This window comes from Centroberyx affinis, unplaced genomic scaffold, assembly GCF_046629955.1.
Source record: "Centroberyx affinis isolate AG114_WGS23_722 - 3 ecotype Tasmania unplaced genomic scaffold, CSIRO-AGI_Caff_v1 ptg001414l_1, whole genome shotgun sequence".
In the NCBI taxonomy this organism is placed as follows: Eukaryota; Metazoa; Chordata; class Actinopteri; order Beryciformes; family Berycidae; genus Centroberyx; species Centroberyx affinis.
In genome coordinates this window covers 134,841-159,082 of record NW_027279892.1, presented here as the reverse complement: position 1 = coordinate 159,082, position 24,242 = coordinate 134,841, and the positions used below count along the sequence as shown (strand labels likewise).

The window sequence follows — 24,242 nt, the reverse complement described above, 5'->3', positions numbered from 1 at the left end:
GCCTCAAAATTGAGAAATCCAAGACAAAACAAGGTAGAAACTTGAATGAAATGTGCTTTTGTTGGTTTTCATATATGGGGAATCCAATGCCATATTCAGATTTGAGATAAAATGTGAAGAAACTGCTTGAAACTCATATATATTGCGAAAATGGTCGTCTTCAGTGATGAATAATTCGTCAATACCCCTAAAAACCATATATGCCATAAATTAACATGATTTGCCTTCGGGGTTAAGATCTTTTGAAAATTGACCCAGCCTATTAGTCAAAGCCAAGTGTGAATGTTACTCCAGATCCCTTCCCAGAAAATGGTCATCTCCCATCAGGAATGAAAACATGCCACACTGTTAAAAACCTACCATAGTTAAACATCTATCTCACTCATAATATCTGTGCTCAAGTGTAATTGTTTCCTGCAAAAACGCTCCATTAAAGAAACCGAGTGATAATAAATTAAGTCCTTCATTAAATCTTTCATGAAGTGACCTTTCAATTGCAGACTTTCACAGTAATCCCTCATTACTTCCCGACTCCTTGTTTCCCATTAGAAGCTGTCTGTAACCTCTTCCAATGGAAACTCGCCACTGTTAATCAACACTACAGAGTGCAATGGGAGTGTTAACACAGCTTGCACCACGCCGGAGGAACCCGAGGAGCTGGACACCAGGGTAACCGAGGCCTGCCGTCATTGGTTAATTAGCCGAGGTGTGACCAAGTCAGCTTTGCACAAGTCTCAAGTCAAGTCCCAAGTCTAAATGTAGATCACCGAGTTAAGTCCAAGCCAAGTCCATTTCATTAAAGTCAAGTCTCAAGTCTAAATGTAGAACACCAAGTCAAGTCCAAGTCAAGTCCAAGTCAAGTCCATGTCATTAACATCAAGTCTCAAGTCTAAATGTAGAGCACCAAGTCAAGTCCAAGTCAAGTCCATGTCATTAACATCAAGTCTCAAGTCTAAATGTAGAACACCAAGTCAAGTCAGAACAAATCAAGAGTCCAGTATCAATTTAATAAGTTAAAGAAAACTAAATATCTAGGACTTTTCAATGCAATATGGTTTTAATAGGATAAAAACTTGGTAAGAGCATCATGAGTTTGATTTCTATAATCAGTTTCAACTTCAATAAATTCAATCATTCCATCCAAATTCAGAAAACTGCTGGAACAAATCTCATCACTTTCAATCAAAGTCATTTACACCAGTGGTTCTCAACGAGGGGTCCGGGGACCACCAGGGGTCCTTGAGGGGGTTCCCGGGGGTCCCCAGCAAATTGATGAATTGTTAAACTTCACCGTTATTTCATTTACAAGAAGTTAACACAATTAGAGAATGTAGAAGAATGACTATTTTGATCAAAGTTTCACTGTTATCTCTCTACCTACAATACAGATAGTCATGGAATTCTGGACAAAATCATATCTAGCAATAAAAGATATCGTCAGATTTGGGTCCGAGAGACAACATCTCATCAAATGGGGGTCCTTGGCCCTATTGTGGACTAAATTAGGGGTCCTTGATATGAAAAAGGTTGAGAATCACTGATTTACACAAACACAAGATCTCAAGTCAAGACTTTAGAAACCTTTTCAAGTCAAAGTCAAGTCATGTCCCAAGTCAAGTCTCAAGTCTTCTCTTCATGCATCGAGTCAAATCTCAAGCAATTCAAATTGTGACTTGAGTCTCCACCTCTGTTAATTCGAATTTAATGTAAAAACATATCGGAAAAAAAAAAAAATGCAACAAATCTGGAAATCCACCTTCCTCTTGTTGGGACGTCCAGGTCGTGAATCCGTCGTTCCCTAACCCTCGGCGGCGGCTGCGGCTGCGGGACCTGGCTGAGCGGGTGATCGACGCCCAGGAGAACGAGCAGGAGCTCAACAAACTCCTCAACGAGGCTCTGCTGGAGCGGGAGACGGTGCAAGCGTAAGTAAAGACCGTCCATGTGAAGAACCGTGAAGCGCTCCCTCTTAGTTTTGAGTTTAAAGGTGCTGTGCGTGTCATTTTTAAACAACAAGTATATCATCGTCCAATTAATGTGGATACCTTGGTATAATTACGGTAAACAAATGAGTCCACGGTGGAGACGATTGGTAGGCTCTATCTCACACCAGTGGTATTGTTGGTGCTAGTGTTTCTCAAAATTAAGACTACATTTCCCATAAACCCTGTCACTCACTCCCCCCACCAGCACCCTCTTCCTGTTTTGTGCCATAAAGCAACCCCTTTTCATGTAAAATCTGACCAGGTGGCATTTCTTGGCAGTGGTCTTGTGTGTTTACCATAATTATGCAGTAACACTTTACAATAAGGGTCACTAAGTTAAGGGTTAGTTAATGCTTAATAAGGGTTAGTTAATGCTTAATAAACATTAAATAACCTTAATTAACAGTTAACTAATGTGTAATATACTAATGGTGTTCATGTTAACTAAGGTATTAATTTATACATTATTTAATAGTTTATAAAGATGACTATTAAATAATGTATAAATTAATACCTTAGTTAACATAAACACCATTAGTAAATGATTACCAGACACATTAGTTAACTGTTAATTAAGGGTTAGTTAATGCTTATTAAGCATTAACTAAGCCTTAACTTAGTGATCCTTATTGTAAAATGTTACCAATTACACTAATGTCTTAATGTGGCAATGATTTTGTGATATTAACCTTTAATGATATCAAACCAATGTTAAAGGTGCATATTTTGGGTGCTAGCCCACTGGGCTAGTAGAGAGAAATTTCTACTAGCCCTAACAAATTATTACTAGCCCAGTGTTGATAATTCTGTGTTTTGTTGCATATTTCATATTTTATTATTAATATATACTATATTATTAATATACACTGGCTCAGTATAAGTAATGTAATGAACAGTTAACACGGTAAATCATGCTTTAAAATTGCATACATACAAAAAAAACCTGAAGTTTGTTCTTCTGTATTATTTCACATTTTATTCGACTGCTGAGGTTGTGAGTTTAATAATAATCTTTATTTATATAGCACCTTTCTTAACAAGGTTACAAGGTGCTTTACAATAAAATAATTAGAAAAAATAAAATAAAAAATAAAAAACAGTAAAACATTGGATACAGAAAAGGAACAAAAGAATAAAACAAAGGTAAGAGCAAGCAGTACAATTGTAATCAGGGGAAGGAACTAAACCATACATATACAGAAACCAGAGAAGCCATGCACAACATGATATTTAAAGGACATTTGGTTTAAATATGCTGTAAGAAGATTAAAAGAATGTACTAAGTGAACAGAAAAAGTTATTCGGAGACATTAAGATGTTAAGAAGTTAAAAAGAGTTAAAAGTGACTCCATCCACTCTACTCGCCCTCTGTCTCGTCAGCCTGAAGGGGAAACACACCAACCGGCTCTCCCTGAGGTTTGTGGACCCGGACCTGGAGACCCGCTACTCGGTGGAGAAGGAGAAGCAGAGCGGCGCCGCCTTCAGCTGCTCCTGCGTGGTCCTCCTCTTCACCGCGGCCATGGAGGCGCTCATAGACCCTCGGTGAGTTCACGAGGGCCAGGTCTGCACGTCACTGGTGCACATGTGACTGTATAGAATCTGGTCTTGCTGATTCCTGTCAGTACTTTCTTAAAGAGTAACTAAACCCCAAACCCAAATCTGTGGTGAAGCCTGACACCCAATGGTGAAAAGTAGGGTGCTGAACTGGCCTTCTCCTATTGGCTGGTCTTTGTGCCAGGTGATGTCACCACCTGTTGTACTCTTTAGAGGGTGACATCACAGGGCACAGAGACCAGCCAATAGCAGATGACCACCACAGATTTAGGTGGGGTTTAGTTACTCTTTAAAATTCTTGTCTTTTATCATCTTTCCCGCTGCCTTCCTGTGTTGTGGAACAGGCTGATCGCAAACTACATCACCCTCGCTGTGGGAGAAGTCCTGCTGCTCATCCTGACAGTCTGCTCTCTGGCCGCCATCTTCCCCAGAGTGAGTTACCGCGCACACACACACGCACACACACACACATACACATACACACACACACCACTGTCTCACAACCAACCTCTGTTGTCTTAACCCCAGGACGCTCACGGGGACTGAAAAGATCAGATGTGAAAATGGAAACAACTGTAGCTGTAACAGAATATACAGCTCTGGAAAAAATTAAGAGACCACTGCAAAATTATCAGTTTCTCTGGTTTTACTATTTATAGGTATGTGAGTAGAATGAGTAAAATGAACATTTTTGTTTTATTCTATAAACTCCTTATGGTCTTTTGCAAACCTCAGCCTGGCTCTTCTTTGAACTTGAGGCTTTACTGGATTTTAATAAGAAAATACTTATTGCGATCCTATGTTTGACTATCTAGAGACAGAAAAAAAATTGGATTATTGTATTTAATGCTATTTAATATGAACTTGTTTTCTTTGCGTTATTCGAGGTCTGAAAACACTGCATCTTTTTTGTTATTTTGACCAGTCGTCATTTTCTGCCAATAAATGCTCTAAATGACAATATTTTTATTCGGAATTTGGGAGAAATGTTGTCAGTAGTTTTATAGAATAAAACAAAAATGTTCATTTTACTCAAACACATACCTATAAATAGTAAAACCAGAAAAACTGATAATTTTGCAGTGGTCTCACAACTGCATTTAAGACTTAAAATTCTTTATTTATCTGTATTCAAGACCTTTTCAGGACCTGCAGGCACCCTGATAGTCTTGCAAAAAACACTGCTATTATAAACATCTAAATAATCCTAGGATTTGGCGTGCTATGGTGTGGCGGTGCATGAGATGTTTGGTGTGTTCATGCTAACCACACACCAGTATTTCAGATGTAATGATGACACAATGCATCCCTGTTATGTAAGGTGTGGTGAAGTACATGCTTGTTCGGCATGGTCCAGCACTTTTCATCCAACCTTGTCAACCAGGTCATGGAAATTCAAAGTTATTGACATCTAGAGTTATGCAGCCAGCTAACCCAATATTGACTGGTACCGTCACCCTAACAGGCAGCACCCATCCCCAGGCTTATCACCCCCTGTGCAGTACACTCACACTCACCCATAGACAGTCAGCTGGATGGATAGTCACACACACACACACACACACACACACACACACAGGCAGTCAGATGTGCTGCGAAAATGCAGACTCACTGTAAATAACGCTCAAGGGCACTTCAGTTCCCATCAATATTAACTGTCACAATGTCACAAGTCTACAGCACCAATCTGATGGAACACAACACAGTGCGTTAACAGAAGCACATGTGCACATGAATGCAGTCACGTGCATGTGAAGACAGAGCATCTATACATTCAGACTGCAGGCAAATCTGATTTGTTTTTTTTTAAATCTAATCTTCAAGGCTGACTGTGCACATTGTAAACTGCGAGTGACCAGATCAGATTTGTGCGTTTAGACCAGTGGTTCTCAACGTGGGGTCCGGGGACCACCAGGGGTCCTTGAGGGGCTTCCAGGGGGTCCCCAGCAAATTGATGAATTGTTAAACTTCAGCATTATTTCATTTACCAGAAGTTAACACAATTAGAGAATGTAGAAGAATGACTGTTTAGATCATAGTTTCTCTGTTATCTCTCTACCTACAATACAGATAGTCATGGGATTCTGGACAAAATCATATCTGACAATAAAAATATTCTCAGATTTGGATCCGAGAGACAAAATCTCATCAAATCGGGGTCCGTGGCTGTAATGTGGACTAAATTAGGGGTCCTTGATATGAAAAAGGTTGAGAATCACTGGTTTAGACATTATTTAACCTTTATTTAACCAGGTAATATCTCATATAAATAAATAACAAAATAAACAAATAGCAGTCTTGACAAGAAGAATTTTAATATGTATTATTCAGGGAACACATGATTTCAAATTAAATTGAAAAGCCGAGGTGTGAAATTCAAAAGGGGCAACACTGAGAAAATTGAATAGCGATTTTGAGTTTACATATGAAAATCTGACCCTGCAGGGAAGAGTTGAGGGTACTAGCATGACAAAGTAACTGTGCACATTTCAATAAAAATAATGATGCATTCGTCACATTAGGTGTCCACAATGGGGGTGGTTATTACCTGCCATATTATATACTTTTATTTCTATAGGTGCCTGCAAGTTTGGGTGGGGAGTGATGGGGGGAAAAAACACTTGAAATCCAATTGGAGTGATCAGACTGAGTCACATTGAATTGTTTTTTTTTCTGGTCAGATTTGCAGATAAAATCGGATTTGAATTGCCTGTCTGCACATAGCTCTTCCAAAAAAGTCAAATGTCTAAAGGAGCTCTCCCTGACATACGGTATGTTTGTGTTAGGTCTTTCCCAAGAAGCTGGTGTCTTTCTCCACCTGGATCGACCACACCCGCTGGGCTCGCAACACCTGGGCCATGGCAGCCATCTTCATCCTCACCATGGCGGATATTGTGGACATGGTGAGCGAACCTCCGCCTTTCCTCAGAGCCAAGTGGGATGAAGAGGGGGGGGGGGGGGTCTTGTAGGGTCTTGATACGGTGATGTAGTGCGTGATGTCCTAAGAATGATGGTATTCTTTCATGTGTTGCTCTAGGATTATATAACCTACCCACTTACTGTCTTCCTTGTCTCCTTACCAAAAGAAAATAAGCCCTTACTATTGTTGAGGTATTCCCACTTAAAAAGTCTTAAAAGGTCTTAAAATAAAATCAGGGAAATTAAGGTCATAAATTGTCTTAAATTTACCGTAAATTTGCTGTAGGTATTAAATTTGCAGATGGTGCGTTTAAGGCTGATGGGAAAATTGTCGCGCACAGTGGCCCACCGTAAAACGTCTAATAGCATGTATTTGTTTGATTAACTTGGTATGAGACAATGAGAGACTCCGCCATTGATAGAAGTTTTACGTTTTGTCATAATTTCAATGAAATCGCATACTAAGGGCAGATTCAGCTAATAGGACCGCTAGCTGCACGGCTAACTGAGCTAACCAGCTAATGGCAGTTAGCAGTTATCTGTCCATCAGAAAACTTCGTAAATCACCGAGAGTTGAGGCAGAGCAGCCGTCATTATTATCACAATTAAGTTATCAATGGGTCTCTCTCTCTCTCTCTCTCTCTCTCTCTCTCTCTCTCTCTCTCTCTCTCTCTCTCTCACAACCGTTGTTGTTGTTATTTGTTGTTACTTTTTGGCTTGGGACAGGCTGTTTTAGGACTTTTATTATTAAGCTTATTAATATGCTTGAACTGTTCTCTGATTGGTTAATGGTTTGAATGGAAAAGTTTGAATTGACAGTGTTCTCAGCACTGAACAAAAGAAAGGAAAAGTTAAGTTTTGTTTTTCCAAAGTAGGACTCAATAAATTGTCTCTTTTCTATCAAAGAAATTGTTTCGGCATTTTTTGGGTCTTAAATTATATTTGTTGAGGTCTTAAAAAGCATTGAATTTGACGTTAAAACGGTGCAAGAACCCTGGATGAGAAATGGTACAAAAGTTGACTTTCTCAGGTTGAAGTATTCCCACTTCTTTGATGAGACATGGTACACAAGTTGACTTTCTCTGGGTATTTGCACTGCATTGATTATATCCAGTGAAAGACTGACAAGAAAACTGGACACCAACACGTTTTGGTGTCCTCATCCTCACAGGACAGGGAGCTGACTTATCCAGATTTTTGAAGAAAGAGAGGACGCCAATGCCAGTTTTGGGGATGTAACAGCAACGCTGTATAACCTTCCTCTCTCCCCCATCTAGCTGAGCTGTCTGCCTCGAGTCCCGGACTCAGGCGGCACCACGGCGTCTCCTTCCTCCCCCTCCTCCTCCGCCTCGTCCTCCTCGTCCTCCTCCACCTCGTTCGGCCCGGAGGGCTGCGTGGAGAACCCCAAGTACTACAGCTACATCGCCGTGCTGGCCCTCATGGCCACCACCATGCTGGTCCAGGTCAGTCACATGGTCAAGCTCACGCTGATGCTGCTCATCACGCTGGCGACCGGCATTGTCAACATCTACAGCTGGAGGGACATCTTCGACCGCTACGACATAGTCCGCTTCCAAGACTACAGGTGAGAGGGACGCTAGTGTGGTCTGCGTGAAGTAGCTGTGTTTCCATCCATCCGTCAGGCCAGCTGTCAGTTTGGAGCAAACTTTTGAAATGTCGCGAAAGAACTAATATCTGAATCAGCTGCGATTCCATCAACTGGGTCGAAGCAAATATAAAGGCTTCCTGGACATTAGAGTAAAACACACATGTACCAGAAATCATGGAAACTGATTAGCATTGGGTTTGAGTTGTTATTGTTGTTTGGTGTCAGCTAATATTGGCCATATTTTATCCTGTCCAAAGATGAAAACAAAGAACTGCACACCTTTATACATGGGGATGACAGTAGATATGGCATTCCTGGGAGGTGGTGGTCGACAGATATTTTATAAACATTTCAGAATGTCCAAAGCCACCTTTTGAACTGGTGTGTCATTATTTATTCATGTGAAAAACTGAAAAATAGAGTCCGCACACTAGATAATGCTCCCATGAAGATATATTGGTATACCACCGTGTGACGTTTCAGGCACAAGCCCTTCTTCAGACATGAAATAAATGCAGAGACACGTCTTACAAATACCCGTCTCCAGGGGTCACCTGACAGGTCATGTGATTACAAAATGGTGAACCAAAAAGAAAAAGAAATACATAAAATAGTGAGCCCTGTAAGTACAAAGAATATGTGCAATGAACCCTGTAAGTATAATAAATATGTACAATATATACTAAACCACCTAAATATGCCATAACAGAATCATCAGGTAAATAAATGTCATACTTTATAGCATATAGAGGGGAGAAAAATATGCTCAGCACATAGTAAAAAATATAATGCATAGTAAAAGTGCACAATATAGTCCCCAGAAAATACACCATATATACACATATGTGCACACAAAAATTGTACAAAGCTCCATAGTACACTTATCTGTCAGGTCAAAGACCTTGTACAGTGCCTAGAGCTTAATCAGAACAACTTGAATATCACATGACTAGAGCAAAACATATGAACCATCATAATGTAATGCAATAACAAGCAGAAAACAGAAGGAAAATCCTAACCTAACTAATTTAGAGGTGCCTCTGCTAATCTAAAAAGGTGGTAATATAAAATGGCAATGAAACATTGAATGAATCGTTATTTATTCATCAAATCCGTTCCCATAGAATTTCGTAACCCTTTCTAATTCAATATTATAATTTTCATAAGAATACTTGGATGGAAACCCAGCTAGTTAAAGGTTTAAAAAACTGGGGCGTAAGAGGAACATGCTATTTAAATTTGCGTTTCAAACAGGAATTTTGTCACTGAAGCTGTTGTCAATCGTCTTGTTTGCAGGATATCCCTTGTGCCCTCCAAGTTCACGATGACAATCATGATCTTCATCATGATGATCAGCTTCTATTACTTCTCCCGCCATGTAAGAAAGCGTGGTTGGATATATTTAATATCGGCACAAAATATGAGCCATCGGCTGCTTCGATTCACACTTTCCAGTATCTGTAGCAGCCTTCAAAAACCCATATTGGTCTGCAATCCCTTCTCTTGTGGCTGCAGGTGGAGAAGCTAGCGCGAACCCTGTTCCTATGGAAGATCGAGGTGCATGAGCAGAAAGAGAAAGTGTATGAAATGAGGCGCTGGAACGAGGCACTGGTGACCAACATGCTGCCCGAACATGTCGCGCGTCACTTCCTGGGTTCCAAGAAGAGGGATGAGGTAAGACGGGCGAACGTCCGCAGACGCCACATCGGTTCTCGCTTAGGACTGCATGTGGAGACAAGAGGTGGTCAGACCAGTCTTTGTCAAGGAAGATTTATTCAAGATGTGTGCCTACTGAGCAGTGTTGGGCTCTTAGTAGTATAACTCCCTGGTAGCAATAATTCGTTACAGTACATGGCATATTATTTTTCCGTTACACCCCCTAAAATTGGCGATTGCGTCCCCGCTCTCATCTAAACTAGCCCCACGTGAGAGGATGACAACAAATAGTGTAATGTTGATGAGTGTTACCACGCATTATTGCTACTCAAGAGTAGGGCTGTAGTCGAGACCACCTTGATCGAGTCCAAGTCCAGATCGAGTCATTGGTGAATCGAGTCCGATTCAAGACCAAGACCGAGGGAGGTCGAGACCGAGACCGAGGGGGGTCGAGACCGAGACCGAGGGGGGTCGAGACCGAGTCGAGACCAAGACCAAGGGGGGTCGAGATCGAGTCGAGACCAAGACCAAGATATTTCAACAAAATTAGCATGTTTTGAGGACAAAATTAATTGTAGGCAGCTTGTTTATGTTCATAACATACAGTAGTTGCACCTTTACTTAACTAGAAGTGGATTCATCTATTTCACCTACTTTTTCTTACTGCTCCACAACATATGCTGCTCTCAGCTTTGCTTGACTGAAAATATTCTTACCTGTAATTTAAGAAGGTGAAGACAAAGGAAAAAAAACAAAGACAGAGCGAGAGCAGGAGTAACACCATTATGGACATGGTGATTTTTTTTTTTTTTTTTATCAAAACAAAGTCATTGGTTGGGTAGTTGGCATATCACCAATCAGCAGTCACTAAACCTTTCGGTGGGCGCATAAGTTTATCAACTGTGAAAATTGTATCATTCGCTGCTGGTCAGTTTCTCAGAAGAGATTATAATGACAAAAACAATAATATTATGTAACGTTAATTCATCCGAGACCGATTCAAGACCGAGTCATATTCACTCCCGAGACCGAGACAAGACAAAGACCGTCAAAAATCGGTCTCGAGTACTACAGCCCTGCTCAAGAGTGTGAACATTTCTGGCTTTGGAAGACAGAGTGGGGATTAATTAACTGTTACATTTTCAGTGGATTCCACCCCTGTGTTGTCAATTTCTTTTCCTTCTTCTTGTTAATCTGACACCTTCCAGGAGTTGTACAGCCAATCCTACGATGAGATTGGAGTCATGTTCGCCTCCATCCCCAACTTCTCAGACTTCTACACAGAGGAGAGCATCAATAATGGAGGGATTGAATGCCTGAGGTTCCTCAATGAGATCATCTCAGATTTTGACAGTGTAAGCATGGTCCATCATTCTGCTTTTCAGGGTTTTGGTAGTGCCTCATGTGTCAAATTTTGTCCAGACTCATCATGTTTGAAATAATCTTTATGGTCCCAGCTGGAGACAAGAGATTGAAGTCCTGAACCCTCGCTTGCTACAAATCACCTTTACGACAATCCAAACTAATGCTGACTTGCTCCAATTTTGATGCCAAATGGCTATACAGGTGTAAAAGATATGTAGTGTGTCCCCAGCTTTAGTTTGAACCCCACCCTTTGACTTGTATGCCAAAGTTTATTCACACATCCCCTGACCATTAGGATGTCCTCTTAACCAACAATAGTATTCTTATTTTGGAAACATGAGGCGGGGTTTCGATCTCCAGTAGTTCTACTTTCAATACAAGCAGAAGTAACCTTTGAACTTTGTCTCTGACAGCTGCTGGATGAGTCTCAGTTCCGCTGCATTACAAAGATCAAGACCATTGGCAGCACCTACATGGCAGCATCGGGTGTCACCCCGGACATCAGCAACGGCTACGCCTGCCTGAAGGTCAGCGTTGCCACCACCGCAAACACACCATTCTCTCACCTGTTTTAAACTTGGGGTCAGAACTGCTGCTCTGCCCAGTGCAAAGCAGAGTCTTCACTTCTATAGTACACGGTGTCACTAAGTTTCTTCAGTTAAACGTAAGACTTTTGAAGACCTTTTTAAATGCCATTTAGAATGAAGAATAAGGCCAATTTCACAGTTGAAATAAAAAAACTTAAAACAACCCCTGACCTATGAGAATACAGGTCTGTGTGACTGGGCTGATTTCTCAAGAAACCGTAACACTTTCAAGTCCTTGAAAACTGAATTGAAGACTTAAATGCTTTGTTTAACTGTGCTCAAGGCATTTTAAGCCCTTGAGTTTAGATAATCATATTCAAGCCATTTTAAGACTTTTTCAGGACCTCAAAATGCCCTAAAAGTATAAATATTGCTTTACAAACATATATGTAACTGATGAATTTGGCATACTTTGGAGTGCTTTGTGTGTTCATAATATGTCAATAATATATTGATAAATAAGCAAACTAGTCCTCTTGTATGAGGCTAACGTGAAGATACTGAGGACTTTCATGTGATATAACACACCCTCTGGCGGCCATATTGGAGGTCCTCAGGTCCTTGCTTTTGTAAATGTTCAACTTGGCTGTCTCAACCGAATTCAATAGACGCGGTTAATTTCTACGTACTTTTTGACTGAGAACTGAGCATGTGCCACTGATACATCTAACTGATTTTGTGTTTAGATAATGTCAGCTTGTTAGCTAGCTAGCTAACCATAGTATTTGGTCAGCTATATCACTGTCTTTTTGTAACCACATCTGATTTCCACACTAGCTAACATGTCTAGTAGAAGCCAATCTCGGAACCCATCGTCTATCGGTCTGACGCCGATTAGACTCTGGGGGTGACGGCCAATATTTCGGGGTAGAAGCTAGCACTAGTAATGGCGAGTAGTTGCATGTTAAAGGACCCACTTTCTGGGAGTGGGGTTCAGTTGCCTACGATTACCTATCACATTTGCTAACGCCCTAGTATGTGCAGAGGACAGAGCTATCTATTGGAGACACAGAGATGATTTTGGTTCCAATACTCTTGTCAGATATTGGGTAAGGTGACCAATGGGCAAAACTCCCAAAAAGTTGGTGTAGTCCTTTTAACATTAACATCTGCTAAATTAGCCTAAGCTAGCTAACAAAGCCAAGAGTTTGTTTAGGTTATTTGAGCTGACTCTTCTCCAGCTACAACAGAGTGTTTTGAGTAGAGACTGGGGCTATAACTGATTACGTTCTAGAAGGGTTCCAACCTTAGCCTGGTATCCAGCCCCTATGAATCGCAGTTTTCAGCACTCTTCGAATTTGCATGGCGATTGTAAGGCAATTCATATGAATCGCCATGCAAATTCGAAGAGTGCTGAAAACTGCGATTCATAGGGGCTGGATACCAGGCTATTCCAACCTTACTTGGCTAATAGAACTTTCTTAGTCAGGGGCAGGACCATTTGGCAAAGGTAGTCGACTGCCTTGGGTCCCGGCAGCCAGAACTAATGTACACTGTACACTTTTAATCAATATAAAAGAAATGTACACCCCTCTCTTTGTTACAATAAATGATTTCAATCTTGAACCCCCCCCCCCCCAATCACTCAGGCTATAGTGAGCTATCTAGTGTGATTTTGCCACTTGACTTTAAGCTCATTTTGCTTGCCACTACATCAGTATCTGAGAAAGAAGTAACAAAAAAAAGTGCCCTTGCATGCATACTTTTCTCAGCACTAGCTTGAAGGTAATATACAGAAAGGATGGATTAAAATGGGAGAGAGTTGGGATTCAGGGGGCCCCTTGCTTGCCTTTGCCTAGGGCCCCCAGATCACTAAGTCTGCCCCTGTTCTCAGTTGTTGTAGGAAATGCCTCTTCCTCCTCATCTTTAGTGTGGTGTGCCCCAGGGGTCAATTCTTGGCTCATCCTTTTAAATCCCCTTTTAAAAAGCACTTTTATGAATATATAATAGATATCCACTTTAATTGTTTTACTTTTTTTTCTACATTTGTTTGAAAAAGTGCTATACAAATACTGTTTTCACACTGTTTTGTCTGGCAGAAAGAGGAGCTGTCGGACAGAGAGCGCTGGCAACATTTGGCAGACCTGGCAGACTTTGCTCTGGCCATGAAAGTCACGCTCATGAACATCAACTACCAGTCATTCAACAACTTCATGCTACGTATCGGTCAGTGCTAACCTTTCACTTGGTGAATCTGTGTGTATGGTGTGTGTTTGTGTGTCTGTTATTCCTTATGAGGACCACATGTTCTGACAAGCATAGAAATATGAGGGAAAATCCTCCACAGTGAGGGCATTGTGGTCAGTCCTTACTCCTACAAAGGGCTAGTTTAGGGTTAAGACTTAAGGGTTTAGGTCTTGGATTTAGATCAGAATTACAATTAGATTTATGTTAGGGTAAACATTAAAGCTGCATTATGTTTTATCAGCCCTTTGGAGTCTAAGATCATTTTTGCAATTTTGCGATACATTGAAATTTGCCTTTGTTTACCACCTAAAAAACAGTTTTGACCCTTAAAGCATGATATCCTTTCTCTTCAGCTATAGGTCTAACGTCTCATTTGATTGGTCCCTTTGTGCACAGCTCTGCTTCTGATTGATCCACAGTCTTTCTAGGAACCAACTGAAAGTTTAGAGCCCGCACTTTTGCGCAGCTTTTTTTCCTACGCTTCTTTCTGCGTCAAACGAGTATCAAATTCCAGATCAAAAATGTAAAAGTTTGGTTTTCCTTTGCGCAAAATAAGATTTTACATACAGCGCTTACTTTTTCATCTAAGTGATAATATCTCTGCTTCTGATTGGTCTACAGACTTTGATGATGATTGATGGGAAGATTAGGATCTGCACTTTCAATAGTATTTCTCTGCTTATTTCTATGTTGTGCAAGCAAGAAGTTCTTCATCAAAATACAAAAATATATCATTTGTTATTTCTGTTAATTTAACTCCAGAGGGTTAGGGTTGGGATTAGGGTTAGATCTAGGTTTAGTAATACTAACATACTGTATGTGTATGTGTTAGCAGCACATTCAGCTGTTTTTGATTAATAGTAGCATATATTCCTGTATGCCAATCTGCCAATAATTTCCTCCAGGTCTGAATAAAGGCGGAGTGTTAGCAGGAGTGATTGGCGCCCGCAAACCCCACTACGATATTTGGGGCAACACTGTGAACGTGGCCAGTCGCATGGAGTCGACAGGCGTGATGGGGAACATCCAGGTAAAGCCTCTACCTTTTTTTTTTTTTTTTTTTTAAACGTCCACTGATTACCTGACACACTGTATCCACATGAGGAAAAACACAAAATGTCCCTCATAATGCAGCTCCTGTGGCTTCAAAGAATAAAATAAATGATCATCCTTCCATCACTATATGTAAAAGTACAGGTATATGTCTCTGAACTGCTCCGTCAAATGAGGCTCACAATGGAGACGAAACTCTTTAAAAACAAACTGAATACAGTTCATTTCATAGTTTAGTTCCTCGGTAGCAACCGCAGGATTTATGAGAATTTAACGCAATTTTTCTGAGGATTAAATTTTTTTTTTGCCTAATAATAGAAACTGAATCACTTTTTTTTTCTTCATTTAACCTGCATTATCATAGTCTCATTTATCCTGAGCCTTTGGTTTGCATGCTGTTAGGAAGACAAAGTCCACCTCAAACAGAAATGGACACTTTTTTTTAAATTAAACGATATAGTCTATAATCATGAAGCTCATTCAAATAGACTGATTTTATTGGGAGTTGAAGGTTTATTTTATAAAGACTGGAATCCAAGTACAGTATTTTCCTTTGTTGTAACTTAGAACCCATATTTTTTCTGCTCAGAAAATAAAAAAAGAATAAGCATTTCGTAATTACAGGAAGTGATTATATAGGATACAATTAGAATTAAAAAAATATATTTTTATCTTCTTAGTGCCAGTTTAGTACCTTTTTTTTTTTTTTTAATTCAGCCCACAACTTGTCTGCAAAAAAACACATAAAAATGCAACTCAAATTCCAAATTAAAAGTGTTTTTGGTTGCAATAATCACAAATAACTTCTGTGGTGGAAGAAGTACTGTGATCCTTTACTTAAGTAAAAGTACCAATACAGCAATGTAAAAATACTCCATTACAAGTAAAAGTCCTGCATGAAAGAATCCTACTTAAGTAAAAGTACATAAGTATTAGCAGCAAAATGTAGTTAAAGTATTAAAGTAAAAGTAGTGGTTTGGTCCCTCTGACTGATATTTTATTATATATGACATCATTAGATTATTAATACTGAAGCATCAGTGTGTAAGCAGCATGTTACTGTTGTAGCTGCTGGAGGTGGAGCTAGTTTGAACTACTTTATATACAGTTAGCTAATTTAGTCCAGTGGTTCCCAACCTAGGGGTCGGGCCCCTCCAAAGGGTCACCAGATAAATCTGAGGGGTCGTGAGATTATTAATGGGAGAGGAAAGAAGAAAAAACAAAGTTCTGATACACAAATCTGTTTTCAGTTTTTGGACTTTTTCTCTAATCTTTGATTTTTGCTGAAATATTGGATCATTTGAACATTTATTGAAATGAAACCATGTGAGGTTTAGAGGGAAAAATCACTATTTGGTGGAGCTGTTAACAACTCATAGACATCTGAAATGTGACCCGACTACACACTGCTTTTTGTAAGACGTCAAAAGCCAAAAAGGTTGGAAACCACTGGTTTCATCTTTAACAATGTGTTGTATTTTAAAAGCTTGTTATATTATCCATTGTGTCAAATCTCCATCTGAAAAGTTACTAAAGCTGTCAAATAAATGTAGTGGAGTAGAAAGTACAATATTTCCCTCTGAAATGTAGTGGAGTGGAAGTATAAAGTAGCATCAAATGGAAATACTCAAGTAAAGTACAAGTATCTCAAAATTGTACTTGAGTACAGTACTTGAAATGTACTAGTTACTTTCCACCACTGACTCTCACTCTACACTCCCTGTCTCTGTCGCCCCCAGGTGGTGGAGGACTGCTACAACATCCTGAAGGAGTACGGCTTCCGCTTTGTGAGGAGGGGTCCCATCTTTGTGAAAGGAAAAGGAGAGCTGCTCACATATTTCCTGAAAGGCAGAGACAAACAAGGCTCTTTTATCAATGGCTCCTCTGTCACTCTGCCACACCAGGTGGTGGACAGCTAAGGACCAAACACACACACACACATACATACACACCCACACACATACATACACCCACACACTCCCCAGCAATCACATTTACTATACCTTGAATGCATAGAGGGGCAAAGGAGATATTTTTTGGAAAGAGAAGTGCTTTGCCCATAAACCATGAAACATTTTGATACATGGACTCATGTTAACAGAATGTTTACGAAGCTCGAAAGCAATTTAAAATACTACTGAGACGCTTATTCCAGACCTGTGACAACATGCCACACACCACTGTACAGACATTTGTTCATTCTCTATGGAAAGATATTAGTACCAGCGGAGATTGTATTTGAATTTGAAAAATGTCATGCTCATATTGATCCATTGAATTTGTAAGGCATAATTGGAAAGTGACTGCAATGCCTTGAAATTTAATGTGATTATTATTGAATTTAACTTTTAACTATAATTTCAATTCAGTTATGCCAGTTCAAATTTTGTTTTCTCAAGTCCAATTGAGCTCTGTGAGACATCTGGGGATTTAGGAAAAGCAAACAAGCAAAGATTAAATCCAGCAATGTTGGAGAGTGTACTGCTACTACTAACTTGGATTTTTTTTTTTTTTTTTTCAAAAATCACGTTTTGAATTCATCAATACAGTATGAGCAGGAACAATTCAAATTTATTCAATTCAAATACATTCTGTGCTGGCACTAAACTATGAACAGAGATTAGTGCCAGCAGAAACTGAAGTGCATTAATTTGAATTTGATGCTTGAATTGAATCATTGTGTGCAAAAATTGAAACTGAATTGCAGAATTTGAATTTGTATTGAAACAGAATGTAATGGTTTGAATTGGCTCATTGTTGCTCATTGCTTTCAACTATTTCAAACTAGATTGAGGTAAAAATTCAACCCTCAATACTATTCAAATTCAGTTCTTACAATTCAATTTAAAAATGTTTTGGCTAGCTTGAGGTGTGTGCTCAAACTAATTTGAAATAAAGATTTAAAGTTGAAAGCAACAATGACCAAATTAAAATCGAACCACTAAATCCAGTTTCAGTTTGTATTTGGCAATACAAATTCAAATTTTGTAATTCTGTTTCAATTCTCGCACCAAAAATAAACCAAAATTAAATGACATTAGGGCTGAACGATTTTGAAAAAATATCTACAATTGCGATTATTTTGACTGATATTGCAATTGCGATATGATTTGCGATATTAGAGGGAATGATCATTTTTACATCATTATTCTCATTTTCATTGAAAAACGGATTAAAACGATTATGGTGTGGTTTTTTGCGGGGATCTGTGCCAAACAAAGATGTTTTCTTAAGTCTGTAGAATATGATGTGGAGGCCAGGACATCTCTGCAGCACCACAATATTTCATTTAAAATGCTATTTTGACACATTTCGCCTTTTAAACAAATATTGCGCCTCCTGCGATTTGAAAATTGCAGTAGGCCACATTGCGATTTCGCTAAAATTTCGATAAAATTTCGATTTAATTGTTCAGCCCTAAATGATATGCAATTGAAATTCCGTTTCTGCTGGCACTAACCTCCGCCCATGCTAACCTTTCCGTAACTCTCTCAGACGAAACACAGACACTGATTACACAGAGACTTGCGTTTTGCCTTCTTACAAACACACAAGCCGCTGCGACGCCGTCTAACCCAGCACACTCCAAACCAAATGGCTTTCGGACCGAGGGCCTGAATTTTCAACATCTTTCCCCCCTTTTACAAAAATACTTCCGCGTTTGGAAAGTGACGGACTGGAATTGTGCTCGCTGTTTTTCTTACCGTTTCTGACGAGGAAGATTATTTAGAATTAGACAAACGATAGGCCAAAGTGTGATGATGCAGACTGATCTGCCACCTGCTTCTGCCCACGTGTGTGTGTGTGTGTGTGTGTGTGTGTGTGTGTGTGTGTGTGTGTGTGTGGGTGCGTGCATTGCTCATAGGGTATTTTTCTGCAGTCAAGGTGTTGTTTCTCCTTTTTAATTCTGATCTGGATTCAAGTAAAATCTCTGAAGTGGGACCGCCTGCCTTCAGTACTATGCTCTTCTTCTCCTCCTGGACTTCCTGCAGCACACGTCACCGCTAGGGTTTTTTTTTTGAATGTTTCTGTGCCTCGGAGTGTTGTTGAGCAGGATGGAAAAGGATAATGAAAGTGTGGGTGTGTGCGTGGGTTTTGAGAGAGGGCTAGATCAGTGGTTCTCAACGTGGGGTCCGGGGACCACCAGGGGTCCTTGAGGGGGTTCCAGGGGGTCCCCACCAAACTGATGAATCGTTAAACTTCACCATTACTCATTTACAAGAAGTTAACACAACTGGAGAATGTAGAAGAATTGTTTTGATCATAGTTTCTCTGTTGTCTCTCTACCTACAATACAGATAGTTATGGAATTTTGGACAAAATCATATATAACAATAAAAAATATTCTCGGATTTGGGTCCGAGAGACAAAATCTCATCAAATGGGGGTCTGTGGCCCTAATGTGGACTAAATTAGGGGTCCTTGATATGAAAAAGGTTGAGAATCACTGGGCTAGATTACAGTATTTTAGAATGAGTTTCATGCATTGATTGTGGATGGGTGTAATTGCGTATGGCTGCTGCCATCTGAAAACCTCTTGACTCCAGTTTGGGCGACTTTCGTGTTTTAACTTTAGCTGAAGGATTACATGCTCCTCTATGGCAGTGATTTTCAACCTTTTTCATATCAAGGACCAATAATTTAGTCCACATTAGGGCCACAGACCCCCATTTGATGAGATTTTGTCTCTCCGACCCAAATCTGTGAATATATTTATTTTTAGATAGAATTTTCTCCAGAATTCCACGACTATCTGTAGAGAGAAATTGAAACAGTGAAATTATTATCAAAACAGTCATTCTTCTACATTCTCTAATTGTGTTCGCTTCTTGTAAATGAAATAATGATCAGTGGTGGAAGAAGTACTGAGATCTTTTACTTAAGTAAAAGTAGCAATACAACAATGTAAAGATACTCCATTACAAGTAAAAGTCCTGCATTCAAAATCTTACTTAAGTAAAAGTACTTAAGTATTGGCAGCAAAATGTACTTAGAGTATATTCATTCTGATTTATTGACATACATGTACATGTAAGCAGCATTTTAAAGTTGTCAACGTGAAGCTAATCTTAACAATTTAGCTATACTTTTGGGTAGTCTAATCTATAACAATGCTATTTTATAGTTATTTTATAAAGATGATCGAAAAGTAACTAACTAGTAACTATAGCTGTGAAATAAATGTAATGGAGTAAAAAGTACAATATTTCCCTCTAAAAAAAAAAGTAGCATAAAATGGAAATACTCAAGTAAAGTACAAGTACCTCAAAATTGTACTTAAGTACAGTACTTGATTAAATGTACTCAGTTACTTTCCACCACTGATAATGATGAAGTTTAACAAGTCATCAGTTTGCTGGGGACCCCCCTGGGATCCCCCCCCCCCCCCCTCAAGGACCCCCGGCGGTCCCCGGACCCCACGTTGAGAACCGCCGCTCTATAGGGTTGGGGAAAATTCTCCGAACTCTCAAAACGCCATCGGATAAACTCCAAAAAAGGCACGGCGGCCAAGCTGAGCACGGGGCTTCTTCTCACAGTCCCTGAAAAGTCGGGGAAACATTTTCGGAGATACGAGGTTGTCGCCCCGGCGGCAGCGACACGCGGGAGCATGAGCACACCGCTGGGTCGGAATGCAGATGTGTGCTTGTTTTCATGTGAATGTGAGGTGGAACAGTATTTGAGGAGTGATTGTGCTTTCTTCTGCTGATTGTAAACCCCATTAGTGTCTCTTGTAGATGGGATGAAAGTGCAATAGTTTATTCTTCTACAACCCCCGATACTCTCCCTCCCTTAAGGCAAGGTGAAAACATTCCTTCCCCTTTAATTCATATTTTTCTATGATAATGTATGAGCTTTGTCCTATTTAAAGAAAGGGAAAGAGGACCCGAAATGTGTCCTTGTTGTACATAGAGGTTGGGCGGTGTTTATCGGTTCGATTTAATTTATTGGAAATGACAGGGACATGTTTTTTTTTTTTGTTTTTTTTTTCTTACACAGATGTGAAAGTGCCAACGTTGAAGGAATGGCTTTGGATGTAAAGGCCAAAATGTGGGCCATTGCCGTTTCCTGATTTGTATTTCTAAAGAATCTCAGGCTTGGGAACAAAATAGCACTTTTGAATAATCTGTAAACTATGTATTTGAATCCAGGTTTTGGTCACGACAGAATTTTTTGAGCTAAGTACAAATTCAATAACCTTGTGATACCATCCACATCTGGAGAGCCCACGCTTAGTTTTGCGCCATAGTTTGAGGCCAGCTGATGGCATTAAAAGGCAACAAAATTGATTAAACCCTGTGACGATGACGATGATGATGGTGGTGATTATATTAACGTTCCGATTTTTTCACAGTTTCATTCAGAACTTTGATTCCTGTTGGGCTTTCTCAATTTTTTGTGGATTGAATTAGAAATAGGCCTACTTAGTCTGTTCTGAGCAGTTGACCTCAACCCTGGTTTTTAAGTTGAATAATTTATTGTCAGTGTACCCTATTTCTTTTCAGTTGTTTGTCATCATAAGGTGAGTTGATTAAAAAAATACAAAAAAAAAAGACAAATGTTAGTGTCACGATTACTGTGCGATGCTATGGAAACTGCATCGCTAATGGAGGGCCCGGCGGCTGCCAAGTGCATCAGCTGATGGCTCAATCAAACACTTGGCTCTTAATAACGTCTAAATTTAGATTTAGAAGTGATAAGACTATTGCTGGGGAGTGACATCACAGCCGCCGACTTTCTTTGATTTGGGCTTTACTTCGATTGTCATTTATTCAATTTAACTCTTAGCTTTGAAAGGATGGTGCAGAGAGCTCAAGCTCCCTTTTTTCCTGCTGTGGAGCCTTCAAGAGTGATTGGACCCTGGATTTCAAAGACGAAAGGATAGAAATGAGAGAACATTGGCAGTATGAATATATTTTCAGCAAAAGCAGACATTTTCTGAGAAGGCAAATATCTTCTGCAGAAAATATTTTTGAAGAAGTGTCTGAATCTGGTAATGCATATTTACTTCAGAGGCCTCAAACTGACTACTTAAAACATTTTTTGACTATTCATCTTAGTTTTTAGAATTATATTTTTGAAAAATATTTACATAATTTAACTACAGTTATCACTACCACATGCCACTGCCTGCAGCCCCAAGTAAAGTGGCCAAACATTGGTTTGTCAAATGGCCTTTTGCAAATACAGAGAAAGGCTCCAGTTCAGCAAGGATGTAGATGAGATCTTTGAGACAACACACACCGAAAACTCCAGCCTTGCTGCCGAAAGACTTGGTATGGAGGAGACACCAATGACAAGAACTTCTAACGTGATGAACCACAGGATCAGCCAATTAAGGCAAGAGCTGGCATCTGGCGGCCCCCCCAACAGAAGCTTCATGGAAGATCTGGGCCACGAGAAGCTCAGCACCTGGGCATGGATATACTTCAAACCAATCTTCCTCCATGATTCCAGCCATTGCAGAGAAACCTGACAAAAGCCTGGGCAACACCTCTGCCTGCACCTTGAATGTCCTTCGGTCTCCTTATCCAGAAGACTTCTCAGGAGTTGGGTCATAGATGGCAACAGTGGACAGATCATGGCAAATTCAAGACTTGGATTTACCAGAATGCCTTCCTGCACTGATCCTGTGGCTCTTACAAGTATGAAGTCCTGCTGTTTACTGTCGAAGACTTTTAGAGGAAGATCGGCCACTACCACTGCGGGGGACTGAGCCTGCCATAAAGCCTAAACAGCATCACTTTGTACAAGAAGAAGAACAAGCTAAAGTCCAACCATCAACAGCGTGAATAAGGAGTTAATGGGTAACTAGGCAAGAAAGAACCTCCAATGTGATTAACCTAGGGCAGTGGATCTCAATCCTGGTCCTTGAGTACCACAGCCCTGCTGGTTTTCTATCCTACCAGGTTGTTAATTGCATTCACATTGCATCCCAGGTGTAAATCAGCTCCTGGTTAGATGGCTAGAGTGAAAACCAGCAAGGCTATGGTACTTGAAGACCAGGGTTGAGAAACACTGACCGAGGGCAACAAAGACCAGTCAGTCAGAGCTGGCATTTGGCGGCACCCTCAACAGAAACTTCATAGAAGATCTGGGTGAGAAGCTCATGAATTGAGCTTCTCATTGCTTCAGTGCCCTAGTGCTGAAGAGAGGAAACGTGGCTGGCAAGTCTTGTTTCTTCTTCCGAGGCTCATTATTCCAGCTATGGTACAAAAACCTGTCAGAGGCCTGGGCAACACCTCTGTCTGAACCTTGAATGTCCTTCAGTCTCCTTTTCCAGAAGACTGCTTGGGAGCAATGTTTCCCTCTAAGCCAGTGGTGTATAGTCCACAGTCTGCAGGTTTCCATTCCAAGCAAACACTACACCAGCTGATACCACTTATTAGTTCCTCCTCTCTGGTTGACGGTGTGGTAATCAGTGAAATCGGCTGCTGTAATCTTTGGTCGGAATGAAACCCTGCAGACTCACTGCTCTGGAGCTTGGGTCACGGCTGGCAACAGATGACAAATCACTGCTACCAGGGATACTCAAGACCTAGATTTACCAAAATGGCATCCTTGGACAGATTCTGTGCAAGGAAATCCTGCTGTCCACCGTCGCAGACCTGGAGGAAGATCAATCACTACCTCTGCCGGTGGCTGTGTCTATCACAAAGCCCAAGTAGCATCACTTCATACAGATATAAGAACCATCTGCAACCTTCATGCAACCCCACCTGCAAGTTCATAGTCACCCGTGCAAGAGACGGGCTGCAATACAGGGAATCCAGGGACACTAACATATGGCAAAATCCCATCTGTAATAGTATTTGCCACAAAAACTGCTTATATCAACTACATTTCTGGGGACAGAGTGGAGCAATGACTAATGACTGACAAGATATTATTTGGTCAGTGTGATAAATTATTAGACGTAGGTCACCAAACGATCAAACTACCAAACATTAATCCTGAATGCTCCCTTGATGTGATTTGTTTTTAAAGATATGTCTACCAAATACATTGCTAGCAATGATAAAAATTGCAAGATCAAAGCCTGCTCAGCCTGCTAAGCTGCATCCTGCCATGGGCATCAATGGGGTATAGAAAGATATGGCACTTGCCATACCTTAGCCTAAGTGAGTCCAAAGCATGGTGAATGCTGCACCTTGCCATACCCAGTTGATGCCCACGGGAGAATGCAGTTTAGCAGGCTGAGTCATGGCTGAGTCACAGTGTTCTGGTGGGGCTAGGAGTGGTATCTGGACTGGCAGGACTGGAGAAAAGACTGTACCAGGACAAGATGTACGACTTTGTGCGTCTGAACATTTAGGGATTTCTAGGCACTGT

The 24,242-nt window shown here is 40.3% G+C and overlaps 1 protein-coding gene across 1 annotated transcript in view; it reads left to right on the top strand.

Annotated features, from left to right (window-relative positions):
• Window positions 1-17,392, top strand: part of adcy3a (adenylate cyclase 3a) — a 35,304-nt gene extending 17,912 nt beyond the window's left edge. Inside the window, exons 9-21 of the mRNA XM_071526467.1 lie at window positions 550-669; window positions 1,780-1,922; window positions 3,363-3,524; window positions 3,881-3,968; window positions 6,323-6,439; window positions 7,733-8,040; window positions 9,361-9,442; window positions 9,580-9,738; window positions 10,929-11,075; window positions 11,499-11,612; window positions 13,712-13,838; window positions 14,765-14,889; window positions 16,652-17,392. Of these exons, the coding sequence (XP_071382568.1) occupies window positions 550-669; window positions 1,780-1,922; window positions 3,363-3,524; window positions 3,881-3,968; window positions 6,323-6,439; window positions 7,733-8,040; window positions 9,361-9,442; window positions 9,580-9,738; window positions 10,929-11,075; window positions 11,499-11,612; window positions 13,712-13,838; window positions 14,765-14,889; window positions 16,652-16,831 (1,872 nt within the window). The 3' untranslated portion in view covers window positions 16,832-17,392. The remainder of the gene's footprint in view (window positions 1-549; window positions 670-1,779; window positions 1,923-3,362; window positions 3,525-3,880; window positions 3,969-6,322; window positions 6,440-7,732; window positions 8,041-9,360; window positions 9,443-9,579; window positions 9,739-10,928; window positions 11,076-11,498; window positions 11,613-13,711; window positions 13,839-14,764; window positions 14,890-16,651) is intronic.
• Window positions 17,393-24,242: the final 6,850 nt, after the last annotated feature.